The sequence below is a fragment of the Artibeus jamaicensis genome, unplaced genomic scaffold (genome assembly GCF_021234435.1).
Source record: "Artibeus jamaicensis isolate MK-2021 breed Jamaican fruit bat unplaced genomic scaffold, CSHL_Jam_final scaffold_916, whole genome shotgun sequence".
Classification (NCBI taxonomy): domain Eukaryota; kingdom Metazoa; phylum Chordata; class Mammalia; order Chiroptera; family Phyllostomidae; genus Artibeus; species Artibeus jamaicensis.
In genome coordinates, this window is record NW_026522059.1 from 24,769,487 (window position 1) to 24,796,403 (window position 26,917).

The 26,917-nt window shown below is 33.3% G+C and overlaps 1 protein-coding gene across 14 annotated transcripts in view; it reads right to left on the reverse strand.

The window, feature by feature from the left end:
- RIMS2 (regulating synaptic membrane exocytosis 2) overlaps positions 1-26,917 on the reverse strand; it is a 470,156-nt gene that overhangs the window by 232,633 nt on the left and 210,606 nt on the right. For 8 of the 14 annotated variants that reach the window (XM_037133387.2, XM_037133390.2, XM_053661106.1 and 5 more), the window contains 6 exons: positions 24,059-24,984; positions 8,547-8,614; positions 6,600-6,719; positions 4,325-4,424; positions 3,327-3,450; positions 1,637-1,683 (listed from right to left, as the gene is read on the reverse strand). In XM_037133387.2, coding sequence (XP_036989282.2) covers positions 1,637-1,683; positions 3,327-3,450; positions 4,325-4,424; positions 6,600-6,719; positions 8,547-8,614; positions 24,059-24,984 — 1,385 coding nt within the window. Of the gene's footprint in view, positions 1-1,636; positions 1,684-3,326; positions 3,451-4,324; positions 4,425-6,599; positions 6,720-8,221; positions 8,431-8,546; positions 8,615-24,058; positions 24,985-26,917 lie in introns of those variants that run through there. The other 6 variants (XM_053661100.1, XM_037133385.2, XM_037133388.2 and 3 more) reach the window with 2 other exon arrangements.

A 26,917-nucleotide genomic window follows, 5' to 3' on the forward strand; every position in this document is an offset into this window, starting at 1 on the left:
AATCTAATTTGAGAAAGGACCCATCTCCTCAGGAACAATGTTGGAATTGTTCCATACTGCTCACACAATATCTGAGTGATGTAACAAATAAATAATTGTTTTAGGAACTCAATAAAATAGGAGCAATGATAATGATAATATCATTATATATAATTATTATCATTATACCAATATTTCTTTGTTTTGTTATAGTTTCATGTAATCATATTACTTTGGATAAAATAATTTGGCACTTAGCCAAAGGTTTTAAATCAAGTAAGTCATATGATCATATTTTAAAGAATAGAGCTACGACATTCCAAAGGGATTTCACCTATCTGATAATTATTTTAGTTTTATACTTATAATTGTAATATAAAATTAAAAATAGATCTATTTTGATAGGACATTCTCAATTATTGTGCATATAGAGAATCTGACCACTTCTCAAACCTCAGTGCTACCAACATGGCCTAAATCACCATCATTTTGCCACTGAAATACTAAAATAGTCCTCTCACTAGTTCCTCTGCTTTCACTCTTAACTCCATTTAACATATTTTCAACATCGTAGCCGGATTTTAAAACAGAAATCTCATCAAAGCCATCCTATGTAGTTTTCAATTTCTCTCAGAAAAGCCAAGGCCTCTACAATGGCTTACAGAGTCTGCAGTTTTGCTCCCCGCCACTCTTCTGCACCCTCTCCTACCACCCTTCCTTCCACCCTTCCTACCACCCTTCCTACCATTCTTCCCCTTGCTCACTCTGGTGCAGCCAAATTGGCCCTCCTCCTTTCCTTTAAATGCATCTTGGGCTTTCTCACCTCGGTAATATTGCATGTCTGGTTCCTGGACCTGGAAAGCGTTGCCCCCAGACAGCCAATCTTTCAAGTCTTTGTCCAGATCCTTCCTTCTCAATGTGGTCTCTACCCTGAACACTATTTCAAATTGCAACCCTTCTCTCTTCTTTCACAATATCCCTTATTGTGCTCTCTATCAATAAAGAAATTTAGCTCATTAGAAAGAAAATCACTAGTTTAACACCTAAAATAGTACTCAAACACAAGAAAAACTACTTATGTGTTTAGCATTATTTAAAATAAATGTATACAATATGTCTATTGTTCCACTACAAGTCTGATGTTAAATCAGAATATTCTCATTTTCTAAAAATATAAATAAGAGTATATATAATTACTTACTAGATTGTCCCAAGCATTGCCCATTTACTAAGGGTTAAGTTACACAGTAGTAAATTTTAAAATTAGGGAAAATTTTGGCGGGAGCAGAGGGAAATTTTGGGAGTGACAGTATGTTCATTATTTTTTATTGTGATGGTTTCACACATATGTCAAAATGTATCTAATTGTGCATTTTCATTATGTACAGTTTATTGTAATATACCCTAATAAAGCTATGCAAAAATACATAGTAGTTAAGACAGCATGGTTGAAAAAACCTGTCTTAAAAGTATTATAGACTATTGTACTTTTTCCCATGACATAAAATAATAATAATTTTTCCATCTATATATGATTATATACTTGATAACAAGATCACTGTATTTCCTACTTCATATTAGTAGATGAAATAATTCATTTAACCCCTGATGAGCGACATTATTAACAGCATTTGCTTCCACAGTAAATGAAACTCACTAGATTCCAGCTGTGCATGTGTGCTGTCGGGTATTCTCGGAATATCTCTGAAAGGACAGAAAAAGAAAAGGCATTGCTGAAATACTGCAACTGCTGTTCTGATCACTGTCAACCTATATTAAAGCAGGACAGTATAAAATGAACAAAATTGTGTATAATAGCAGCATTATGTAAACAAGAAAAAAAACAATCCGTTGTCCTCTATTTCCAAGAAAAGTATTCTTGATTAACACCAAATACTTAAAAAAAATTATAAAACATTTATATATACTTATAGCAGATTTGTCAAAACATATACTTTACATTCTATATGTCTCACTACACGATCGTCCATTCTAAAAGATTTCTGCATTCAACAATTTATACACACACATTGTAATTCTATTTCACTCCTTTCACTTGCTATTGTTCTAAATCATAATGTTAAAATGCAAATGAAATATCACCAAAACAAACATTAAAATTTTCCCATTCTGATTGAAATTTTTAAATGTAATAACTCCAGAGAGAAAAATGCAAACACATTTCTTACTAGGACTTACAGAATTCCTTCGTATTTATACCAAAAATATGTACATTTTGTTTGAGATCTGCCAAAAGGAGTACATATTGATGGATAAGATCATTCAGAAAATTATATAAAAGAATATTTAAGACATTAAACAAAAATGTTTACTGTCTTTTAATATGAAGAAATACATCTGATTAATACACTAAGCTGATACAGTAGATCTACCATAATACAAAACTTTGAAAAGAAAAAATGAAGAACAGATACAATTACATGTGGCAAATTCATTACTTTGGAAAGAAACATTTTAAAAACCAAGTTACCAACAGTAGTTATTTTATACATCATAAAAAGAGAATGTAGTGATATAGTTCGACCATTTCCTAAATGAGTGTAAACTGGGCATTATACTCTACAATTAAAACTAATTTCTATTGCCTCCACCCTAGAATGCTCTTACTACAAACATATATTCAATAAATCACTGTCAGTTTATAGTATTCGATTGCTTCTTCTGATTATATCTTTTACATTGGCTTAGAATATAGGCTTCTATAAAAGAAATACTACTCTTTACTGAGTAATTTTCATAATATAGGTACAAAGGACTATAATACCCACTTTTGGGAATTGTCAACTTAATGTATAGCTAAAAAATTATAAAAACAAGAGTATTTGGTATTTGCTTATTTTTTAAATGTTTTTTAAAGATATTATGTTTTTCCTTAAATTATTCCCTCTATCTGGGAACAATATGTTCTTAGGCCCTGTCTTTCTTATGTTAAAATCTCTATTTGGAAAAAATAGATAAAATCCATAGAATATAGTGGATCTTCATTTTTATAATATAAAGGACCACGGTTAATGAAAACTCCTTTAACAATAACTGTTACTATGGTTACAATGGCATTAGCTCTTCTACTAATGGCATTAACCATCTACTAAGCTACTAAGAAAACAAAAATAATAAATAGCTAAATATCTCTTTTTTTGTGTGTAATTAACTATATAATCAGACAAAGAGGTGCCATGCTTTTTGGTGAGGTGTTTTTAGCAAAAAAAAAAAAAAAAAAAAAAGTCCTCAAAAAATAAAGCAAATGAGACATTTTGGATTGCGCACCACAAACTGTTTAATGGTAGTCAACGCCATACATGTGAAAAGTGTGCAAACCGACTCACCCAATAGGCCTTGAAACAACGAGCTCCACTTGTGGTTCAGGTTTGGATTCCAGAATGATGTTATATACTTCTTCAAAGGTGGCTCCTTGCAATAGCCTTCCATTCCATTCCAACACTTCATCACCTATTGTGCGTATCAGTAATGATAATCTTAGAAAGGAAATCTAATGCCATAAAATGCACTAGAAACAAAGCAATCTTAAACTGCAATGAACTCCGTAGAATGAAATCATCACTATAAAATACCGAGGACAGCTCCAGTGACACAAAATTTGATGATAAGGAGGATTAGTATATTTCACCCAAAAAGGAAAGAGTCAGAAAAAAAAATAACATAAAAGTTATCTCTGTGATTTCCAGGATTTTCTCAGTGGTGTCTTGTCCATGAATAGTTGTTAGTTCTTCTTGTGAAGAGGAGCAAAGTCAGGAGCAGCCTATGTCAACATCTCGGTGACATAGATATTCTAATTCTAATTAAAATTCTAATTCTAGAAACTATCAAGATCAGGCACTGCTTTGTAGATTTCCTTACTCTGCATTCTACTTTTTTCAAAATACATTTGGCTGAGCACCTTGTCTAAACTGTCTTGTATATTTAGTGTCTTATTGAATCCTCACCAAGGCACCCAAGGATCTCTCCTACCCATTACCAAAAAGATAAGGAGGGACACATTTTAGGAAATATGTGTTTATCCATGAAGTTTGTTTTCTAAATGATGTTGGAATTTTTCAAAAGAAGAGCAAAGGCTTATAGAAAACAAAATGGGTTAATACTAGATACAGAGTAGGAATACCCATAAAAAATTCAGTAACTATAAAAATCTTTTTATCTGATGTGATTCAAGAAATAATAGTACAAGTTTCCATTAATGAATAAATTTAATTGGAGTGAAATGATGTTTCTGTTACTAGTCAAATCACTTCTAAATGAGGAAAACTTTTTCATAAGTACTTGAGCTTAACAGTTTAAACATAAATAACCAAAGATGGAAACCTACCTGGTCTAAGATGTCCTACAGTATCAGCCAAACTTCCTTTTTTTACTTTGGTTATAAATGCACAGAGCCGACCTGATTCAGTCATCTTACCTCCTACAACCTGTTTAAAAGAGGAAACTTTTAAGAGACATATTGTTCCAATGAACATGGTTGAAGATTCAAGTAAAAAATAACTAGACAAGTTATAGCTTTTAAAGCTATAATTTATTATACTAAAAATATTTTAAAGTAATGTAGTGTTGTTATTAAGAACTAAGCATATGTCCCTATAGTAAGCTTTTAAATATTCCAAATGTTTTACAATTAAATCCATTATTTTTGAAAATGTTGAATACCTTAGAAATAATGATTAAACTTTCTTTATTACAGAATTCTTTTGTCATTACTTAAAACATGTTATTTCAGTACTATGTAATTTACATATCTACTTATAGATTTCAAATATCACAGTAATATAAATGCTTGTTACTTTTATTATTATGACATTCTGCCCAATTTCATTAGTAATCTTCTAGGTACATTGATAACATGCATAATGATTATATATATTTTTCCTGAGAAAAATCACAAAATTTACTTCATTTCATCAGCTTTAATGCAAACTTCTGACCATTAGCATCCCAATGTATTCATTTTATGTTTCTATTAATGTACTGGTTGAGGCAAAAGTAGGTTTACTGTTGTTCGCATGGGAAATAATACAATAATTAAAATAATAATACAAGAATGAACTCTTGTATTTTGTGTAATCACAACTGTAAACTTTTGCCCTGCCCCCCATATATCTTTCAGGAAAAATAAATAAATAAATATTACCAATAATGCTGTGGAACCACAGATGTACCTGCAACAGTCGCCTCTTAGAAAATTAATGCTTTGTCATCAACTGCCATTCAATCAATGGCAGCTTTATAGCAAGCTACACAAATAATAGTAACTAATTCATTGACTAAAATAGTTTTTTTCCTCTTATAAATTGAGTGAAAGATATCCAAATTTAAAAAAATGACCTATCTTATTCCATGTACTTATTTCTAAACTGCGATGAATTAAACTCAATTGTAGTTCAATTAATACTAGTTACTCCAAAATTTATTCTGAAATTAAATGTATAGATATTTTGGACTTCTATCCCTATGTTAATTTTTTAAAACATTTTTATTTTTGACTTGGTAAAGTTAATAGTAATAATATTACTGACTACAATTATTATTGAAGTCATATACTGTGTCAGGCACTGTATTAAATGTTTATATATTGCTTTATTTAATCTTATCATAACAAGTCAGTAAGTGTTATTATCTCCACTGCACGAACGAGCAGTCTGAGGCTAAGAGAAGTCTGGCTGACCAATGCATGTACCTAGTAATTGCTGTAACTAGAACTCAAGCCAAGACTTCCTAACCTCCATACTACACTGCTCCCCTACTGAACTGGGCAGATCTGGGTTTAAATGCCACCTTCACTCCCATTTTGTGACCATGGGCATGTTCTGACAATCCTTGAAGCTTATTTTTTACCAGCTGTGAGTGTTAAACAAAATGACAGATGTAAAATGCTCAGATGAGAGTCAGCCACGTGTCAGCCACCCAATAAACATTAGCTGCCCAATTCCACTTACATCCAACATTTTCTACTATTACTCACAGGAAAACCTCTGTAGCAATGGCTTACCTCTAAAACATCTACTCTTTTGTCATTTCAGTTTTTAATTCACCATACAAATAAACAAACAAAATAACCAAGTGAACAGAACTCTACTTGGTGTAATTATCAAGTAATTGTTTGGAACTCTACAGTAAAGTATACATGAATATTTTTATTAAACCTCTTAATGTGAGTATTTTTCAGTGTCCAGACTTCAAACAGTATTCTTTCTCACATACACACACATATACACAAATAGACACACATATTTTGCTATACTAATATAAAATTACATTCCTATATGACACAAATGTTACATACTTCACGTCTTCATGGTTAGTAATTAAGTGAAACTGTACAGGTAAGGTAAGTTTGAGCACTGTATTTAGGACTTAAGTAATAACTCATAATTGCCAAAATTATGTATATGAGTTTGATTGTAGAACAATGCCAACTGCTTAAATAAAACTTGGAAAAAATAAGAAGTGGATAATGAGGTAAAATATTTGGGAATTCTTGAGAAAGGAAAGAAAATTCACTAAATTAGTATAGAAAGAGTCATTATACATTTTACTTCTCTGATAAATCTGTAAAGGAGTCCCAAAAGCTTACATATTTCATCACGTACCTTCAAGCCAAGCATTGCTCCTGAATCTCGAGGTACACTTCCATCTTTTAGACGTTTGTTTAATAAAATACGACCAATTAAACAATCTCCATCTTTAGATGGCTGCCATGTCACAGGGTGCTGACATATTACATTGAAAAACAAAAAAATTAATGTTTTTTAAAGACAAATGACCCCTTATTGTGCAATCTTTCTAAATTTCAGATTTCCAAAGTATTATGATTACACAAACCAGCTGGCATGCTGACGTTTGATCAAGAGAGCTTACTCTCTTGATCAAACTACATTATGCTTATAACCTCAATTTTATAATCTCAAGTTTTTTCACAAGCAAATTACTTCACGTTCATACAGTGCTCTTACACAAGATTGAAGTTATATAGTTCTACAAAATCTGAAAAACCTTGAAAATATATTCAAATTCTAATTTAATTATATACATGCTGAAGATTAGTAAGTTCACAGGTAGAAAAGACAGACTCACTTAAAAATGAAAATATAGTTTTCAAAGATGTTTGGAAGACTTTGAAAGTCCTTATTACAATAAAAGTTAAAAGGTCAAATTAAACATAAAATTTGAACCTATGATGAGGGCTTTCTTGTCATAGATTTCTAGATTAAAATGACAAAAAATACACAAGCCCCAGGAAGTTTCTAAGTGATTCTGGGAGAAATAGGCCTAATTCAATGGTGAGAATAGATTACATTTCTCACTCTTTGGAGGTTCATTGATTCTTTTAGGTCTTTAATCTATTTAGTAAATTAATTTTAGTAGATACCTCAATGGTATCTACTGTTAAATAACCTTAAAATATTAGGAGTTTATCTCTTTCTTGGGGCAGAACTAAGCCCTCCATAAATCACAACAGCATTCCATTATGAATTACATGTCAAATAACAAAGTAAATGATTTGTGTAATCATAGTTTCACAGTTATTTTAAAGTAACATGCGTATCTTCATGCAAAATTTAGCAGGCAAAAGAGAAGTCTCAGTCATCACATCTATATGGTAATAAGATTTCAAAGGTCTCACTGCACTAATAGCAAAAATAATAAATATGAAAGCAGATGGCAATGGTTCTAATACTAATTAATGCTACATTGAAATGCTGTGACAATAAAACAAAAGAGCAAAATGACAGTGAAAGGGAAAAAAGAAAAACAACTTTTTCTGTGCAAACAGACCCAATTATCTCCCTTTTGCCTGGGATTCAAACTATTAATAATTTAATTTTCATCCCAAGGAAAATATATATAAGCAATCAAATAAGCCAATCCAAAAAATTCTTTGTATTTGTTGTTTTATAATTAACATTACAAAATTATCTCATGCGACCATAGACAAAACATTCCTTTGTTCCTAATTTTTATTTCATTTATTTATTTATTTATTTATTTATTTATTTTTTGGGTATGCCGTCAAACAACAAAAACAGCAAAGCAAGCAAGAAATATATCAATTTGTTTGTTTTGGTTTTGTTTTTCTTTTCTGCACCTTAAGAAATGCTACATTGACCCCTGCAACACCCTGTCCTTTCATTATGTTCTGTTTGAATGAGTGACAGAGAGCAAACGAAGACCAAATGAGCAGGTTAAAAGGCAGGCTCCACAATCTCAGTACCTTATCACTATGGCTATGCTCCTCGTTAAGGGTTGTGCTACTACAGGTATCTACCCCAGAGTCCTTAATTTGAGGCTCAGACCATTCCAGATCTTCTTCCAAAGAGTGGCCACCAAAGTACATCATTTTCTTTTGTCTCTCAGACCTGATGTTAGAGTCCGACAAAACTGCCTGCTCACTAGTTTTTCTTTTTCCCTTTTGACTGTCCCCTACAGGTGTGGGATAAAAAAAAAAGATACAAAAAAGAAAACATGCAAAGGTGTAAATAAAAAAGGAAAAGTGAAATGATAACAGAAATTAAATAGTAAGGCTCCACATGTCTCACCAAAGACATTGGGGATGCCTCACTGCTATGCCAAGACGCATGGTCCAACCAGTTGTAATCCATGTCTCCTGTGAGAGTCAGACGGACAAAAGAGTGCGGTAAAAGGAGACGGCGAAAGAAAGGACAAAGACATTATAAACATTTTAAACTGTGTGATACTGTCTGGTTTCAAGAACTGTGTCTGTAGCACTCACTATACACACCAAGAGAAAGCTTGGATATCAAATGAGTAAAATTTATACAATGCAGAATATAAAGCTTATGATCTCTAAACAGACCCTACAGAACAAAAGTCCTTAAAGAACAGTAAAGGCTAATAATAAACAGAAATCAAAATGAAAAAATTATATATTCTGAAAAAGACTACTGGTTATGTCTGCTACTCCTGTTATATTTTATGCTGGCTTACAGACATGAGTTCTTTTCCAAAGATTAAAGAACATTTTAAAGATTAAAAAGTGGTTTGCCAATAACCACTATAACAAAATGCCAAGTAATTAAATGTTGTTTCTGAAATGTAGTATAATATGCTTTTTTAATGCTGAAACTTCCTAAAAATATTTGAGGTGTTAAAAAAACTGGTTACACACACAAAAAAAAGTTTATATGAAAGTGACAAAACAGATGCACTAAAATTGCTATTGGTAAAAATAAAATAAACTACTTATGTCATAAATTACTTATATTATTTTGAAATAACTTTTCAATTTTCAGAAATTGCACTCACACAAAAAGTAAATTTTCTTTTAAAATAATTTTGTCAGATGATTTGTGTAAATGGCAACTAAGAATGAGTATCTATTTCCCAAAATTATACATTCCTTATTTGCCTTACATTTAGAAAAAAAATTCTTTTTAGCCTATGTACACACATACATACCTTTTAAAACTTTCTTTGTGCTTTCATTGATTTAAAAATATTTACTAAACCCCTTCCATGTGCTATGCATTGTGCTCAGCTCTAGTGTATGGGATAAAACAATGAGATACACAATAGGGTGGTGACAGCAATAGACATGGTAGGAAAAGAAGGAACTGACAGGTGTTCTGGAGAAGAATGGAGTGTTAAGAAAAACTAAAGGGTCAAGGCTCACTCCCAGGATTCTGCCATTAACAACTAAATGTAAGGAAATACCATTTATGAGAGGGAGACAACTGGAAGAAGAACACTGTATTAGAGAAAGAGTAGGAAGAAATTACTCTATTTAATAGAATCTAAGCTAACAGTAAGTATGAGATTCATAGATATTAAAATAAAAACATGCATTTTAGAACTTATTAAACATGGTGATGAATTCTGGATATGTTGTTTGAAAAACCCATAAATTACTCAAGTGGGGATATAAATCAATTGGCTAAGCTATAATAAAGCTTAGATGGTAGGTCTGAGCTGGAGACACAAATGTGGCTGGTAAGCATACAGACAGGAGTAAGTAGGTCGTTTAGAGAGAGAGAATAAAATAAGATATGGAGAGGATCCAGACTGAATTGTAACATTTAGAGTTTGATGATGATGATGATGATGAAGAATAGGAGGAAGAGGCAGAGGAAGGAGGAGGAGGAGGAGGAAGATAAGAAAGAGAAGAAGTGGGAGAGAGTAAGAAAAACACTGAGAGATAAAATAGAATGAGGGAGGGAGATGACAGTCTCAAAACCAAAAAGAAGAGATTTTCCTAAACAAAATAAGAGGAGAAATCAACTATAATGAATGATTTCTATACCTCAGGTACAAAAATGAAGTGAAAAGCATGCATTTGATTTGACAACACAAAGAGTAAGAAAGATGTTAGGAAAAGTACTCTAGATAGAATGATGAAATTTAAAATTAAATTGAAATAACTGAAGAGTAACAGAGAGACAAGAAAGTAGAAAAATGTATATTGATTCATGGTTCATAAAGTGAAATCCCCAAAATAGCATTAACAGAAAATTCATCTTACTGTGGTCCTAGAAGAAGAGAAAGAAAATGGGGCTAAAGATGTACTTGAAGATAAAATAATGGCCAAAAAATTCCCAAATTTGCAAAACATGTAAGCCTACTAATTCAGGAAAGTACATAAACCCCCAAGCAAGAAATACACAAAATAATCTGTGCCAAGAACATCATAATCAAACTAAAAACTAAACACAAACTATGTTGAAAGCAGCCAGAAACAAACTTTACAAGGAGAAAAACATTTCAAATGCTAGTGGATTTTTCATCAGAAACCTTGGAGATCAAAATGAAATGGCACAATATTTTTAAATTACTGATACTAAACAAATTATCAACACTCAATTCTAAATATAATTAAATTATCTTTCAGAAATGAATGAGCAAAAACGAAGTTCTGAGACAAAAAGAAAACTATGAGAATTTGTCACCAGTGGAACTACCCTAAAAGAATGGCTAAAGGAAGTTCTGGTAACAAAAAGAAGGAACCTAGAAATATAGAGAAGGAATAAAGATCAAGGTAAGTAAAAATATAGGTAAATACAATAGATTTTCCTTTTCCTCTACATTATATCTGATGTTTGAAGCAAAAAGTATACATTGTCTGATGTGCTTTTTTACATAAACAGAAGAAATATTTTAAATAACTGCATTACAAATAGTAAAAGATAAAATAATTTAAAGTAGCTAAGGTTTTTACATTTCATTCTAACTGGTAAGATATCAATACCTGTAAGATGTGATAAGCTTTGCATATGTAATATAATACCTAGAACAACCACTAAAAAAAAATTTACCTTTCCAAAGAAATACACTCAGAAACACTACGGATGAATAAAAAGCAATTCAAAAATAAGTTCAAATAACCCAGAGAAAGGCAAGAAAAAAATGAGGGAACAAATGAAAAACAAAAAAGAAAATGGCAAACAAAAAGAAAAACGTAGACCAATATCCTTCATAAATATAGACAGAGAAATCCTTAACAAAATATTAACAAATACAATTCAGCAACAGCATGCAAAAAGAATTATACAGGCTGACCATGTGGGGTTTATTGCTGGAATGCAAGACAGGTTGAAAATTGAAAATCAATATAAGCCATCATATTCACAAGGAGAAAAATCACGTAAGCCTATTCAGTGATGCAGAAAAAGTCATGATTAAAAAAAACAACAAGAAATAAAGGGCAACTTGCTTAAGTAAATAAAGGACATCAACCAAAACCTACAAAGATCATACTTAATGGTAAATAGTGAATGTTTTATATGAAGAGAAATTTCACCAAAAATATACCTTTATTTTTAATGGCTCAAAAGTAGAAACAACCAAAATGTCCTTCGGTGGATGAACAGATAAACAAATTGTGGTATAACCATACCATGGAATACTACTTAGTAATAAAAACAAAAAAAGACTATTGATACATAAAATGTAGTGGACCTTGAGGACAATGTGCTGAATTTTTAAAAAATCACGAAATGTTTATAGTTCATTCATATAACATTCTCTATATGATAAAGTTAGAAATGGAGAATAAATTAGTGGTTATCAGAAAAGTTAGCAATAGGTAAGAGGGTGTTACGATAAAGGGGTAGCATAAGAAACATCTTTGGGCTTCAGGTCAAGATGATGATATAGGTAAATGCAGTACTCACATCCTCCAGCAACCACATCAAAGCGTATAATACGCTACAGAAAAAAAAAAACATCATTCAGAACTGCCTGGAATCTGGCTGAACAGAAGTCCTACAACTAAGAAATTAAAGAAGAAGCCACATCAAGACTGGCAGGAGGGGTGGAGACTCAAATGGGCTGGTCCCACAGTGTGACAGATAAAAACTGAAAGGAATATCTAACTAGCAGAGGTTTCCCCTGAGGAGCGAAAGGTCCCAGTCACATACCAGGTCCCCCCAGCCAGGGTTTCACTGCCAAGCAGTCCCCATAAAAACCAGCAGGGATTGTGACTCAGTGAGGCAGAGGGCTTCTGGAGTCTCAGCAATTCCTTGAAAAGGCCCATGCTCTGACTTGAACTCAGCTCCAGCACTGGGGCAGCAGCCTGAAAGTAACCAGGAACACACAGAGAGGACCTGAATTTCCCAGCATCAGGGTGAGAGCTTCAGGGGATTGGGGGGCAGCTTTCTCTCAGGCAGAAGTGCTGGCATAGATCAATTTCCTTTGCTGAGCCTTCCCCTCACAGAGCCACAGAGCTGGCAGGCAGTACCATATCTCAGTCTCCATCAAACTGTCCCAGCCAACTTTCAGGCCCACCCAAACCGTTTTGAGAAGCTTTTCCTTACAAAGGCCCTCGTTTGCTTCATGCTTCAGACTTTCCTAAAATGTCTCAAACAAGCAACACCTGGCCTCTGCATATTCTGTACCTCCTGTGAAGTGGCCCCAGGCTCAGTGCTAGTGGTAGCGGCGCTGGATCTCCGCTTCGCCTCTCCGCGGCCTCTCAGGGGCATCTCCAAACCCAGGGTACGTGGCAGCTATCTACAGATCCTTCGGTTGGGCGGCCCCAACCGGAACACTGGCAGCATCTAACCTTGCACCTCCAGGGAGGCCCAAGAACCAGTGCATTGGGCAGACAGCTTCAGACCATGCCAAGTTACAACCCTACCATTTCCATGAGCAGCACACTAAAGGGACAGACTCAGCACCAAAGCCCCACTGAAGCAAATTCTGCTCCATACCATCATCCCCTGCACAGAAGCTCCTCTGCTATAGTTTCAGCCAGTCCTCAAAGCTGATTGGCCTGGCAGTCGATTCCTCCCAGTGATGCCAACATCAATCAAGACTCAACTACAACAGGACGGTGTACACATCCACATGGGGGCGCACTTGGAGCACCGAGCTCAGATGACAGGAGGCTGTGTCACAGGGCCCTACAGGACACATACACTATACAAGGCCGCCCTATCTAAAGTCTGGAAGATGTAGCAGCTCTATCTAATACATAAAAAGAAATATAGAGAAGCATACAAAATGCAGAGACAAAAAAACAGGTTCCAAATGAAAGAGTAGGAGAAAGCTCCAGAAAAAAAGAACTAAATGAAATGGAGGCAAGGAGGGACCAGAGCAGAAATAAATTAAATAGTCTAAAGAAAATACAAAAGATCCACAAACCCAGAGATGGTTCTTTGAAAAGATAAACAAGACCAACAAACCTTTAACCAGATTCATCAAGAAAGAAAAGAGAGAGGATCCAAATAAATAAAATCAGAAATGAAAGAGGAGAAGTAGCAACTGACACCAGAGAAATACAAATGAGTTTAAGAATATATTACTAACATCTGTATGCCAATGAATGGACAATCTAGAAAAAAGTGACAAATTCCTAGAAACATACAATCTTCCAAAATTAAATAAGAAAGATTTACAGAATCTGAATAGACAGATCACAACTAGTAAAACTGAAGCAGTAATGAAAAAAAAGAAAAACCTCTCAGCAAACAAAAGTCCTAGACTGGATGGTTTCACAGGCAAATTTTACCAAACATTCAAGAAATAAATAACACCTATCCTTCTCAAGCTAATCCAAAAAATTCAAGAGGAGAGAAGACTCCCAAGCTCATTTTACGAGACCAGCATTATCCTAATTCCCAAACCAAATAAAGACACTACAAAGGAAAAAATTATAGGCCAATATCCCTGATGAACATAGATGCTAAAATCCTCGACAAGGTTGAGGGTTCAATTCCCAGACCAGGTGCAAACGATGCCTTGTCCGAGCACATAAGGGAGACATCCATTCGATGCTTCTCTCTCATCAGTGTTACTCTCTCTCCCTCCCTTGCCCCCTGCTTTCTCCCTAAAAGCAATGAAAAAAAATGTCCTTAAGCGAAGATTTCAAAAAATTAAAATTCTCAAAAACTATTAGTGAACTGGGTCCAGCAATACATTGAAAAGATCATATATCACGATCAAGTGGGATTTATTCTGGAAACAAAGTTGGTAGACTATCTGCAACTCAATAAACGTAATACAGCAAATAAACAAAATACAGAATAAAAATTACATGATTCGTGTCAACAGATCCAGAAAAAGCATTTGATAAAATCAAGCTCCCATTTATATGTAAACTCTCAGTAAAATGAGAATACAGGGACTATACCTCAATGTAATAAAAGCTGTATGTGTGACAAACCCACAGCCAACATCATATTCAATGGGCAAAAACTACAAGCATTTATTTCCCTTAAGATCACGAGAATACAGGGATGTCCACTCTCACCACTCTTACCCCCACAGAACTGAAAGTCATGGCCACAGAAATCATACAAGAAGAAGAAATAAAAGGTACCCAAACTGGAAAGACAGAATAAAAGTCATTATTTGCAGATGACATGATACTGTATATAGAGAACCCTAAAGATTCCACCAAAAAAAACACTAGAATTGATAAATTCAGTAAAGTAGCTCGATGCAAAATAAATATCCAGAAATCAGATGCATTTTTACACTAATAATAAACTATCACAGAGGGAAACAATTTTATTTCTTTGGGGAAAACACATCTCAAGTTCAAAATTAGAAACACATAGTTCCTCTTTCCCAGTGATCGGCAGTGTTTCCACACTTCTACTATCTACAGATTAGGAAATGAGATCCAAATGCTAGGTATCCTTAATTATAAAGCAAAGGTCAGTAATCCTATGAGAAATAAAATTTTCTTTAAAAAATTCCCAACATGTACAGGTCAACATGTGCTGAAATAAAAGGACTTGTATAATTACTTGTAAGAAAAAAATTTACTCTTTCCACTGATACCTTCAAGATATACACTTCTGAATATCTGTACTGTTTTGTAAGATGTAATCATATCTGAAATGTATTTGGGTTGAGGAGACTGTGAAGTATGCCTTTCATAAGCATTATTAACTCAGAATTTTAACATCCTTTGATTCTCTTCTAGTTAATTTATGTTTTTAATATCCTTCATCTTATACATAATCTAACTACTTATCATTTGGTCATTCATTAAAATTCACAATTTTCATAGATTTTTACTATTTTATTCAACATTCCATTCCACAAATTAATTAATATAATTACATATTTAAGATTTGGACAAAAGGTAAGTATTAGGAGCATTTTAGATTCCCATGAAATAAACTTGTATTTCATTAGATCATCCATTGAAAGAATCTACATCAGCCTTGTATTGTAGGAGCCCATGCATAAATTTTACTATGTCAGGCTCACTTTATTTACTCCTACAGGGTTCTTAACCAAGCTATGCCCCACAAAAAGAGGCAGATAGGCAGTTCTAGGGAAAATGGCTTATGAATGTCAATAATTTGAGCTGCCCTTCCGCTTTGAAACACACCTTTCCACATCTCAAATATATGCTCAAAAACCCCTTCTCATGGGTATATCCTAGAAAGGAAAACAGACAGACAGATCCTAGAACAAGCTGGGAAATAGGCAAGCCCAACATACGTATAATTTTCTTAGATGAGTCAGCTGACATAAATGCAGTCAAACTTAATAGAACAGAGAGCCCAGGAAAAAAATCCATGCCCATATGGTCAATTAAATATTATAAAGGAAACAAAAACATACATATGGGTAAAGACAGTCTATTCCATAAATGGTCTGGGGAAAATTGTACAGATACATGCAAAAAATTGAAACTAGGCCACCTTCTTATACTATATACAAGAATAAACTCAAAGTGGATTAAAGACTTAAATATAAGACTTAATGCCATAAAACTCATAGAAAAAAACATAGACGGTAAAACCTGTGACATTTCTCTTAGCTATATATTTTTCTGGTATATCTTCTTAGGCAAGGAAAAAAATTAAACAAATGGGACTACATCAAACCAACAAGTTTTGCAGAGCAAAGGAAATCATCAACAAAATGAAAATACAAGCTACTGGATGGGATAAGATGTTCACCAATGATACATCAGATAAGGGGTTAATATCCAAAATGTATAAAGAACTCAGACACCTGAGCACTAAAAAAACACAAACAATCCAATTGAAAAATGGGCAGGGGACACAGGCATTCCTCCAAAGAGGGCACACAGATGGCCAATTGACATATAAAAAGATGCTCAATGTCACTAATCATCAGTGAAATGCAAATTAGAACTATTTATATAATAAGAAATCATCTAACATCTGCCAGAATGGCTATCATCAACAAATCAAACAAGTATTGGTGAGGAGAAAAGGAAACCCTCAGGCACTGCTTGTGGGAAATGCAGATTGGTGCAGCCACTCTGGAAAACGGTATGGAGTTTCCTCAAAAAATAAAATGAAAAATGGCCCTGGCTGGTGTGGCTCAGTGGATTGAGTGCCAGCCTATGAACCAAAGGGTTGCCAGCTCAATTCCCAGTCACAGCACATGACTGGTTTGCAGGCCAGGTCTCCAGTAAGGGGCATGTGAGAGGCAATCACACATTGATGATTCTCTTCCTCTCCTTCTCCCTCCCTTCCCCTTTCTCTATAAATAAATAAGTAAATAAAATCTTTTTTAAAAATGAAAAATGTAACTGTCAATGACCCAGTGATTCCACTTCTGCATATATATCTTAAAAAGCACTAATTCGAAAGAACATATGCACCCCTTTGTTCATTGCAGTGTTACTTACAATAAATAGCCAAAATATAGAAGCAACTCAAGAGCCCAATGAATCTTACCATTTGTGACAATATGGATGGACCTACAGGGTATAAGGCTAAGTGAAATAAGCAGTCAGAGAAAGACAAATACTATATGATTTCACCTACATGTGGAATCTAAAGAACAAAATAAGTGAACAAAATTAAAGTGGACTCACAGATACAAACTGATGGCTGCCAGAGGTGAGGGAGGTTGGGGAACTGGGTGAAAAAAGCGTGAAGAGACTAAGAAGTACAAATTGGCAGTTACAAAATAGTCATATCAATTATATCAATAATTGATATAATAGCATGGAAAATACAGTTAATAATATTGTAATACCTATGTATTTACTCTTTGTAATAGTGCCAGGTGGGTACTGGAAATACTGGAGGGCACACTTTGAAAAGTACATGACTGCACTACACTGTGCACTATGCTCTATACCTGACACCAAAACAAAGTAATACTGAATGTAAATAGTAACTAAAAAATAAAATGTAAACTTAAGGTTCTTACTCGTGTTCCACAAAGCTGCCATTACAGTGATAGAAAGTCTTCATTAACTCGTTTCATAACCTACTACTATAGATTATTATTTAATATACTAGTTGAATGAAATAATGAATGAAACAGTCAATCTATAGTATACTTCTAGAAATTTTTAATTAGTCTTAGACTCATTTTTTCATCCATTTCAATGCTTTTTAAATTAGAATATGATTGGCTTGTACAACATTTATATCATCACTAGGGCATTTATTCTGATGCACCTCATCAATTAATAACAATATGTTCTTTGCAAAGCTTTCTATTTTTCTATCCATTGTACATGTTCCATCATCAAATTTTTCAATAAAATTTATTGGGATGACATTGAAATTTTAAAGCTGCATGAAATAACATTATCCAGGCATCATCTACTAAATTCTATTAAACAGGAACACCATTTTAAGTTAAAAGTTAACATTTTCTGTATTCCAAACTAACTACGACAACTGGCCCATAGCTAAATTTTGATTTTAATTTTTTTATTCAACTAGCTAAAGTACCCTCTTAAATATCCTACAAACTGAAATCTGTAAGATTTTTTTCTTGATACCTACTTGGTAATTTTCTTGGGTATTAAGTCCAATAAAAATAATCCTTTTCCTTTAAGCAAATGCTCAACATAATGTTCCATCCATAATTAACAAGGAAATATTTTTGTAAAGAGAATGAATTACCATCATAAACATTTTAACTGCTTCAATTTATATGGAAACAAAATATTCTCCTTTATTCCCATTTATAAATCTGCCTCTGGCTATGTATTTTACAAATTAACTTTGAGTTAGTTTAGATTTGTAATCAGCTTACATTTATGTTATATAATTTTAAGTCTGAACTCAGCTTTATAATACATATTTGCAACTTGATTTTTCTGCCTATGAAAAGTATTCTATTTTTAAAATAAATATGATGAAATAATTTCATAATGTTGACTAATATAGCGACGCAGTAATTATATCCATGTAAATTTGATGCAATTAAGTCCTTTTTAGTCTACAAATAAGCTCTAATGCTCATGTTACAATTGGAATAATTATTTAGCCTAAAATTATTTTATCAACAGCTGAAGTAAAATATACAAAAAATTATCAATCTCTCACTTCTAAAAATTTTACTTGAGAAAGTCTTAGTAATAAAAATGGGTATTTGAAAAATTTTATATATTCCCATTATTATAAAATTATACAGCTCACTTGGTTCAGAATTCTTACATGTGTCACTGGTCTCAAATGCCATAATTAACATTTTCCTCAAATTTCTAAAGTATATTCTCCATCACTGCAATAGCCAATTTTCTTTATAACAAATCCTGTAGATAACCATTAAAAATTACAAGAAACCTGAGATTATACTAGGAGATAAATTTCACTATTAATACATACACCTAAATGCAGACATATATAAAGTTAGTATCTTTAGGATTTATTTTTAATATTTAAGACCTACGCTTTTATCTGGAAGTCTGCAATCCACCTTCTCTCCTTCCTATTCTGTCTCTGCTCTCCACATCGCTCTACCCTGACACCTCTATTCACCCTCTCTCACAAACAAGCACAAGGAAGCAGTGTATTGTGCTACTCGAGTCTATCTGAACCAAACATTTCACAACTTACAGCCTATGAGACTGCCATCCACATGGGTTCTTGCGTTTACTACCCCAGTGTCCCAAGATTTTACAGAGACAAAAAGAGACCTGCAACTACAAAGTAAAATCAGTTCAATTCAGACCTAGAAGACAGGGAAAAACTAAAACACTCCACAATTGATCTTATTGCTCAAAAAAGATCAAAATAGGTATGTTTTGTGCAATTGGGCAAAAGTGGTTGACTATTAAACCACTTTGGTTGTTGACCGTGACTATTAAAGAAAAAAATATGGTGCATTATAATATTAAGATTAAAATATATTAAATTATAAACAGTATAGTTTATAATTACAGTACATCAATTAGCCACTGAACATCATGTCTAGACCTTTCTCCAGGGATAGAAATGGGAAAAGCAGGAAACACTAGCTAGCATCACATGAGTCACAAAATTCTAATATAAGAAAGCAGCCTTAAAGCATTTTTGGCCATGACCCACAAAAAGAAATACATATATATTGTGAGTCTATAAAGCACATACACAACACTAAAAAAAAATGTTTTACAGATTAATTACCCTTACTTGGTACACTTCACTGTTAGCTACTCCATCTAATTCTAGTCTCCCTCTTTTTTTTTAAATAGGGTTATGACTGTCAGTGGGTTCTGAAAGTGAGGGAAGGGGAGTAACTAGAAATGGAGGGTGGAATAGTGGAGATAAGGGACTTTGTCCCACAATGGATATTTGTTTGGAGATATTTTTAGTTGTCACAAGTGGGGGTGGAGATGCTACTGCCATCTAGCGGAGAGAGGCCCTGGATGCTGCTAAACATTTTAAAATACATTAAGACAGTCCCACAATCGAGCCCCAAATTTATTATTTAATAACTTGATATTAGGTAAAATTGTAAAGGTAATTTTTTAAGCTTATAAAAAATATATTTAAAATTTTGAAAGTCATGTCCAACACTGAAATTCAGAGCTACTATGACATCAGTAATCTAAGACATCTCCTTCCATAATACAAAGATAAAAAAACAAAGAAGGAAAATTACAAGTTGGGGAACTGGTTAATATAGCATGTGGAAAGCAAACTGTATCATAATGGATTAAGAGATAAGTGTTACAAAACATACAAATCACTACAGAGACTATCCTAGTTTCTACACAGGTACTTCTCACGGCATACTACAATTGGGGGTAATACTGAACAGGAAAAGGTTATTTTATACCTATTTTTTCTTCTACAATGACTTAAATCATGATTTTTTTCTGGGAATACATGTTAGCAGAAACCATACTCAAATGAATCATTACATAGATGAAAAGGAGGACTATCTCTGAGAGTATTTACTAAGAGTTCAAGTTAGGGAATAATACAGATATGAGAGACCTGCAGTTTCTTTCCATATTTGACAAATGTTTTAGTTCTGCTAAATAATATTATGAAGGATTTTCATTTAACTCACGTATCACTCTTTATTTATGGGAGATTTTTATGTGTACTTCAAAATCCTGAAACAATGTATAAGACCTTAGATACCACATATAAAAAGCTTTCAAATATTAGATTGATGCATTTCTGGGTGGTTGTTTTTTTTGGGGGGGGCTTTATATGTCTTTTTATGTGGTAAAAGTAGAAGCATTATTTTAGCAAATAATGGAAGTATGTAACCAAATCTAAACCAAACCACTAAAAATAACAAAACTATCTTTTTCTTACCTTTCATTATACACTCAGGCAAATATTAAAAATGATCAAACTGAAGATTATTAAATAAATTTAAGAAAATATTGCAGCTTCTGGGAAATATCTATATGCTCTATGACAAAATTAAGATCTACAATTTTTCTTTATAGAACTTTATATTTTAACAAGCATAAGTTTCTAATTATTTATAACTTAAATGCAACTTGTATGAAATGAGACTGACTCTAACTTGACTTTTTCCCCTCTGTACATGCATTTCCCCAGAGTCCATATATTGATTTCTATGCTTTTATCACTTATTTGCTGTAATATGACACTTGGGCAAAAAAAGATGTTTTGAGATAAAAGCAACCAAGGACAAGCAGGTACAAAAAGGTCCCTGCCTTCTCCCTATCTGCCTAAAAACACGGCATGTATTTGGAAAGATGATCCCCTTTCTCCTCTATCAGAGGATTGCTGAAGTTAACTACCGGAGATAACTCCTGACCCTTATATAAGCACCTACAGAAACCACAAAATAAAACTTGCTAAAACTAGCAAGTTTTATTAGTTTCCTTATCTTCCATTAGTTTCCCACCATCCACCTCCACTAGAAGCTCAAAGTCCTTTTCTTTTGTCTTGTCCCCTCTCTAAAAATGTATTGTTCTTTTGTTATATAAGCTCAAATTCTAATCACCCCTTTGCTGGATGTTCTCATATGTATGTGCAATGTACATGATGATAAATTCATCTTTCTCTTGTCAATCTGTTTTTGTCAGTTCAATTTATAGGACCCCAGCCAATAAACTTAAGAGGCATAGAAGGAAAGAAGAGTTAAGTTTTCCTCCCCTTATACCTTCCAGTATAACTTTAGAAATAGGATACTTCAATAAACCAAGTGAGATTGAAGTTAGTCACTTCAATAAACCAAGTGACTAAAATGTTATTCACCTCTAGAGATGATCTGAAAGGAACACGTGTTGTTACGGTATTCGGCCTTCCCCTTTAGGGGAAGTGAACCTACGCAAATCTTCCTTTACGTTACTCAGTCAAGTGTCAGAGCTTTCTTCATGGAGGTCCCCCTCATTTCTGATCATTTATTTTTAAATTACATTTTCTGTTTTAGTTCAGAATGGAAACTGTCTCTCATTTGTAATTCCTAATTATTTTTCATACAATATAAAGTAATTCTATATTAACTTCAGATGCAGCTGCCTTCTTGAATTCCTTTAGTAATTTCTGTTCCTTTTTTATGTACAAGCAATCAATTATTCCTCAAATATTGTCAGAAAATTGTGTGTGTGAAGGAAGTGGTACAAGGGATTCATGTTCAATCCTCACCTATCTGATGTATTTTGGCACACATCGAAATAAATTTGGAAAGAACTTAAAGATTAAAAATCAATAATAAAATCATGAGAAAATATACAGCTAAATATTTAACTGATTTAGGAATATATAAAGAGTTTCGGGGGTAAAAGGAAAAAAATCACCAAAGAATACAAAGACTTAGCTATATTAAGTTCAATATTTCCAAATGACCAAAGAAAATTACTGGGTAAACATCAAAATGGGAAATACATTTGGAACAGATGATAGTTAAATGGGTAAAATCCTAAGCACATAAAAATCTCTTATAAATCAGTAAGATAAAAACTAATTAATGCCCAATAGGAACATGGGTAGAAGAAATAAAAGGACTAGATAATTCAAAGAAGATATCAAACACCAATTTACATACAAAATATTCAACTTCACAATCAAATTAAAATGACAAAGAGCATTTTTTTTTGGTGGTCTATTCGAAAGGCAAAGATTTGGTGCACTTAGCCCCAAAGCTCAAGTCTATTTGCTTGATGACAGCATAGGCCAGAAGTATGAAGCATTATAACCTTTTTGGAAAGCAGGCTGGTAATCTGAATTAAAAGCTTTAAAAAAATCAAAGCACGAATATGTTGTTGTGAAATACTCAGAGATATAGGCAAAAAATTATGTATATAAAGATGACCATCATGATATCATTCATAATAATAATTGGAAGCGACTACAATATTAGTGCAGCCATTTAAAACATATTTCTGAAGGCTATCTAATGGCTTGGAAAAATCTAATGACATGATGATATCAATTGAAAAAAATCAGAACACAAGCATAGGCAAAAGAGAAGAAATACAACAAAATGTTAATAATGGTTATATTTGGGAAACATGTTATGGATAGCTTATATTGGGTTGGCCAAAAAGTCCATTTAGTTTATTCCATGAAATAAAAGGCACATATTTCATTTTCGCCAATAACTTGATTAATTTGGGTATTTTGAGTATGTCAGCTATCTCCTGCTTCTGTATTCTACAGGGCAGAAGTCAGGGCTGCTGCTAAATGCATAAGACAGCCCATGGCAAAGAATTATTTGGCCGAAATGTCAACAGTACCAAGAAACTTCACAAACCACTTTTGACATGTTTGATCAGTCACAACACCTTTTCCATACACTGCACAAATCTTTTTTTTTTGCATTTTTAACTTTGCATTTATTTCAGTTGTATTTTTACTGTTTTTGAAATAAAAAGAATATACCAAAAATTTTGCCTATTTTCTTCCATCTTCAATATTAAAATAGCTACACAAAATTCACCAATTTTGACTTTTCTAAATGCAGGCTAATATGACAGCTGTCACAATACAATCTAACAAAATTGTTTCAAATTGTTTCAAATTTAAAAGACAACTAAGCACTACTAAAGACATCATACAGAAAAAACTAAACAAACTTTTTGGCCAGCCCAATATTTCATGTGTTACACTTTGAGTTTTTCAGACGTTCTATAGTAACATATTGTCAGTTTTAAAATTGAAAACAAAAAAAGATATATGACTAATAGGGGTTTTTTTAATATGCCATCAAGCGGTGGAAGAAGTTTTTCAGAAACAAAGCAAAAAACAATTTTAAAAATCAACAGAGGATGTTCACTTTTTACAACTTGAAATTTTCTTCATATAATCAATACCATTAAAAACACTTGAAATAAAGTTAGTGACATCTAACTTTAAATGTTGACTCAGAAATCCAACCTAAAACAAAACCCTCTTCATGGAATCAATTTCGGGAACTGTGCGACTGGAACAGAGCAGCTTACCTTTTTCACTTACACTCTCACTTTCAATCTCCACATCATCACAACTCGTATATTCAGGTGTGGAAGCTAGCTCCTCCTCTGAACTGCTCAGTGAAACCTGGCGCATTTTACCTCCTTTCTTTGATTTATGAGGCTTTGGTGGTGGAGGTCTCACAGACTCTGACTGGTCGGAACTTAGAGAATCATTCCTTAACATCGTTTCCATTTTTTCCCGTTTCGTTTTCCTCACAGCGGAGCTAGGATCTAAGTGGTGTTGTTTCCTTAGTGAGTCAGTACGCCTCATATCTTGTCTATCGATGGGTATTGGACTCCTCCGGGGGGTAGGAGGACTGTGGTTTGTGGTCCTTTGCGGATAAGAACTTGGTCCCTGAGCCTCTCGAGTTCTCTCCATTGAGTAAGATCGCTGATTTTCCATGGCAGCCCTACGTTCAGATACAGATCTTTGCCTTGATGGTCGTTCCATCCTTAGCATAGAAATCCTGGAATCTTCCAGTTCAGCATTTGCCAAAGAAACATCACTATGCCTTCTCTCATGCCGTGCCCTGGACACTTCAGCATGAATACGCATTTGTTCTTCATAGGGCTGTGGCTTTACTGGGTAGCGGGCCAAATTTGGATCACTTCGATAGCGTGCCTGGTATTCCTCCTCTCTCCTTTGTCTTTCATATTCATCTCTGCTCTCCACATCTTCATCATCTACAATATATTCTTTGGAATGCTTATGGCTTCTCCTATTGGAGTCCCTATAACTTATATGATCAGATTCTTCATAAAACTGAGGTTCCCGTTGAGAGCGCCTATCAGCATAATCTGATGGAGACCTAGGCATTGCGCTGTCTGAAGTAGCATACTGTGGATATTCCTCTCTGTCTTCCCTTTGGTCGTATCTTCGCTTCTGATCTCTGGACACCGACGGACTTCTTTTCCTAGGTAATCAAATAAAAGAAATGATGAGAAGAACAGCATTTAAATGAGTTTGTATATTATTGATTCACTGACAGCTTGATGAATAAAATCAAATAGTTCTTTTGCTTCATTTTTTAAAATTTCCTTTTAAAGTCATACTAAACCAGAAGTTTAAATATACAGTTTAAAATATACAACCTACAGTTTAAAATAGACAACCACAACAGAACACTCAAGTTTTATGGTTTAACCTACATAACATCTGTTATGCATATCTTATTTTACTTTTAGTCATTATTTGTATACACACAACTAAAGAAAAACATATGTTAACATGGTAGCCATGTAGCAGTACGTGGAAGTTGAGGGATCTGGGTTTTTCACAGTCCTACATTTGACATTAACTGAGCCAATACAGCCACATTTATGTTTTGAGTCTATGCTGAAAAGTGGGAGACAGAGATTATACACACATTAACCCATACATCATTCTAAATGATTCTAACACCTTCTTCCATTTCTTAGGGACTACAGTATTATAATATTGATGCCATAGCTTCAGCAAGTTAACATGCCTAAATGAAATCTTAAAGAATAGAAAAAAGTAATAAGGATACTCCTGTCAAGATGTAATTAACTGGTGGCAAATTTTAACATATCTCACTAGCTGGCTACTTTTATCTACTTACTAAAATACCAAGATAGAAGAGAAGTTCTCTGAAGAACTCTAAAGAATCAGTTCCTCCTCCAACTGACAATCTAGCCTCCGTTAGATGCAGACTTCATGTTCAGAATTCAAATATATTTTGTTATAAACGATATTATATTTTCAAATCCAAATTAATAACATTTTCCTCTAAAAATACAACAGTTATTTATAAGCCTTATTTAATATCAAGAAATCGATTCTGTTCCAACAGTAAAATTCTATTTTTACTCTTTTCGCTCTGTTTCTCGGACTGATTTGATACATATGTAAATTATTTTTTTAATTTTACTTAGAAATTGTTTAATTAAATGAATTCTACTTTGTGTAAGGTTCAATGGGGGGCTGAATATGAAATTGTGCAGCTATGTATGAATTTTGGAGACATACAAATGGAAATAAAATGTGATTTGTTAAATGAAAGCAGTATTCATTACCTCACTACCATGGACCAGGAGATCAGCCCACTTTTGTGCCTTTGTATTTTCTCAACATAATACTAATCATTCTGTTCGCAATTACCTAATTAGTATTCTGTACTGTTGACTAGACTTTAAAGACTGTGTTAAATATACCTTTGTAGCTCTACTATTTATTCATTCATTCAACAAGTATTTATCTAGGGCTCACTATGTGCCAGGTACGATTCTAGTTGTTGGGAGCAGAGAAGGGGAAAGATACAGAAGGTCTGTGCTCTCAAAAAGCTGTCCTTCTAATGGGGAGACAGAGAGTGAGCATATAAACAAGTAAATTAATGTCTTTTCATAGTGATAAATACTATTAAAAAATTGAAACAGTGAAAATTCCAAACAGTGACTTGGGATATAGAAGATCTTTCTAAAAAGATATATCTGAATTAAGACCTGAATATGTAGTTACACCAAATAAAGACCATTTATAAAAAAATATATACGACTTCATCGGAAATATTTTGGGTTTCTCACTAAGTTGCTATTACTTTTTTAAAACTTTTATTCAAGGCTGTCTATAAAATATAAGTCAACTGAACTCTTAATTGTTGTTTTACTAAGTCAAGGATTTTCCAAGGTAGTTGATGTCTAGCATCCACCTAAAAGCAACACACAGAGCCTTTTCACATACTCCTTCATTTCAAAATGTTCCACACTTCCAAATGGGGTAAATTCCAATTCCCCATTATATGTGATCTCACTTGAAAGTGAAAAGTAAAACACACATATTAAATGAAAATGAACACAGTTTAATCATCTTACCAAAATAACTTATCA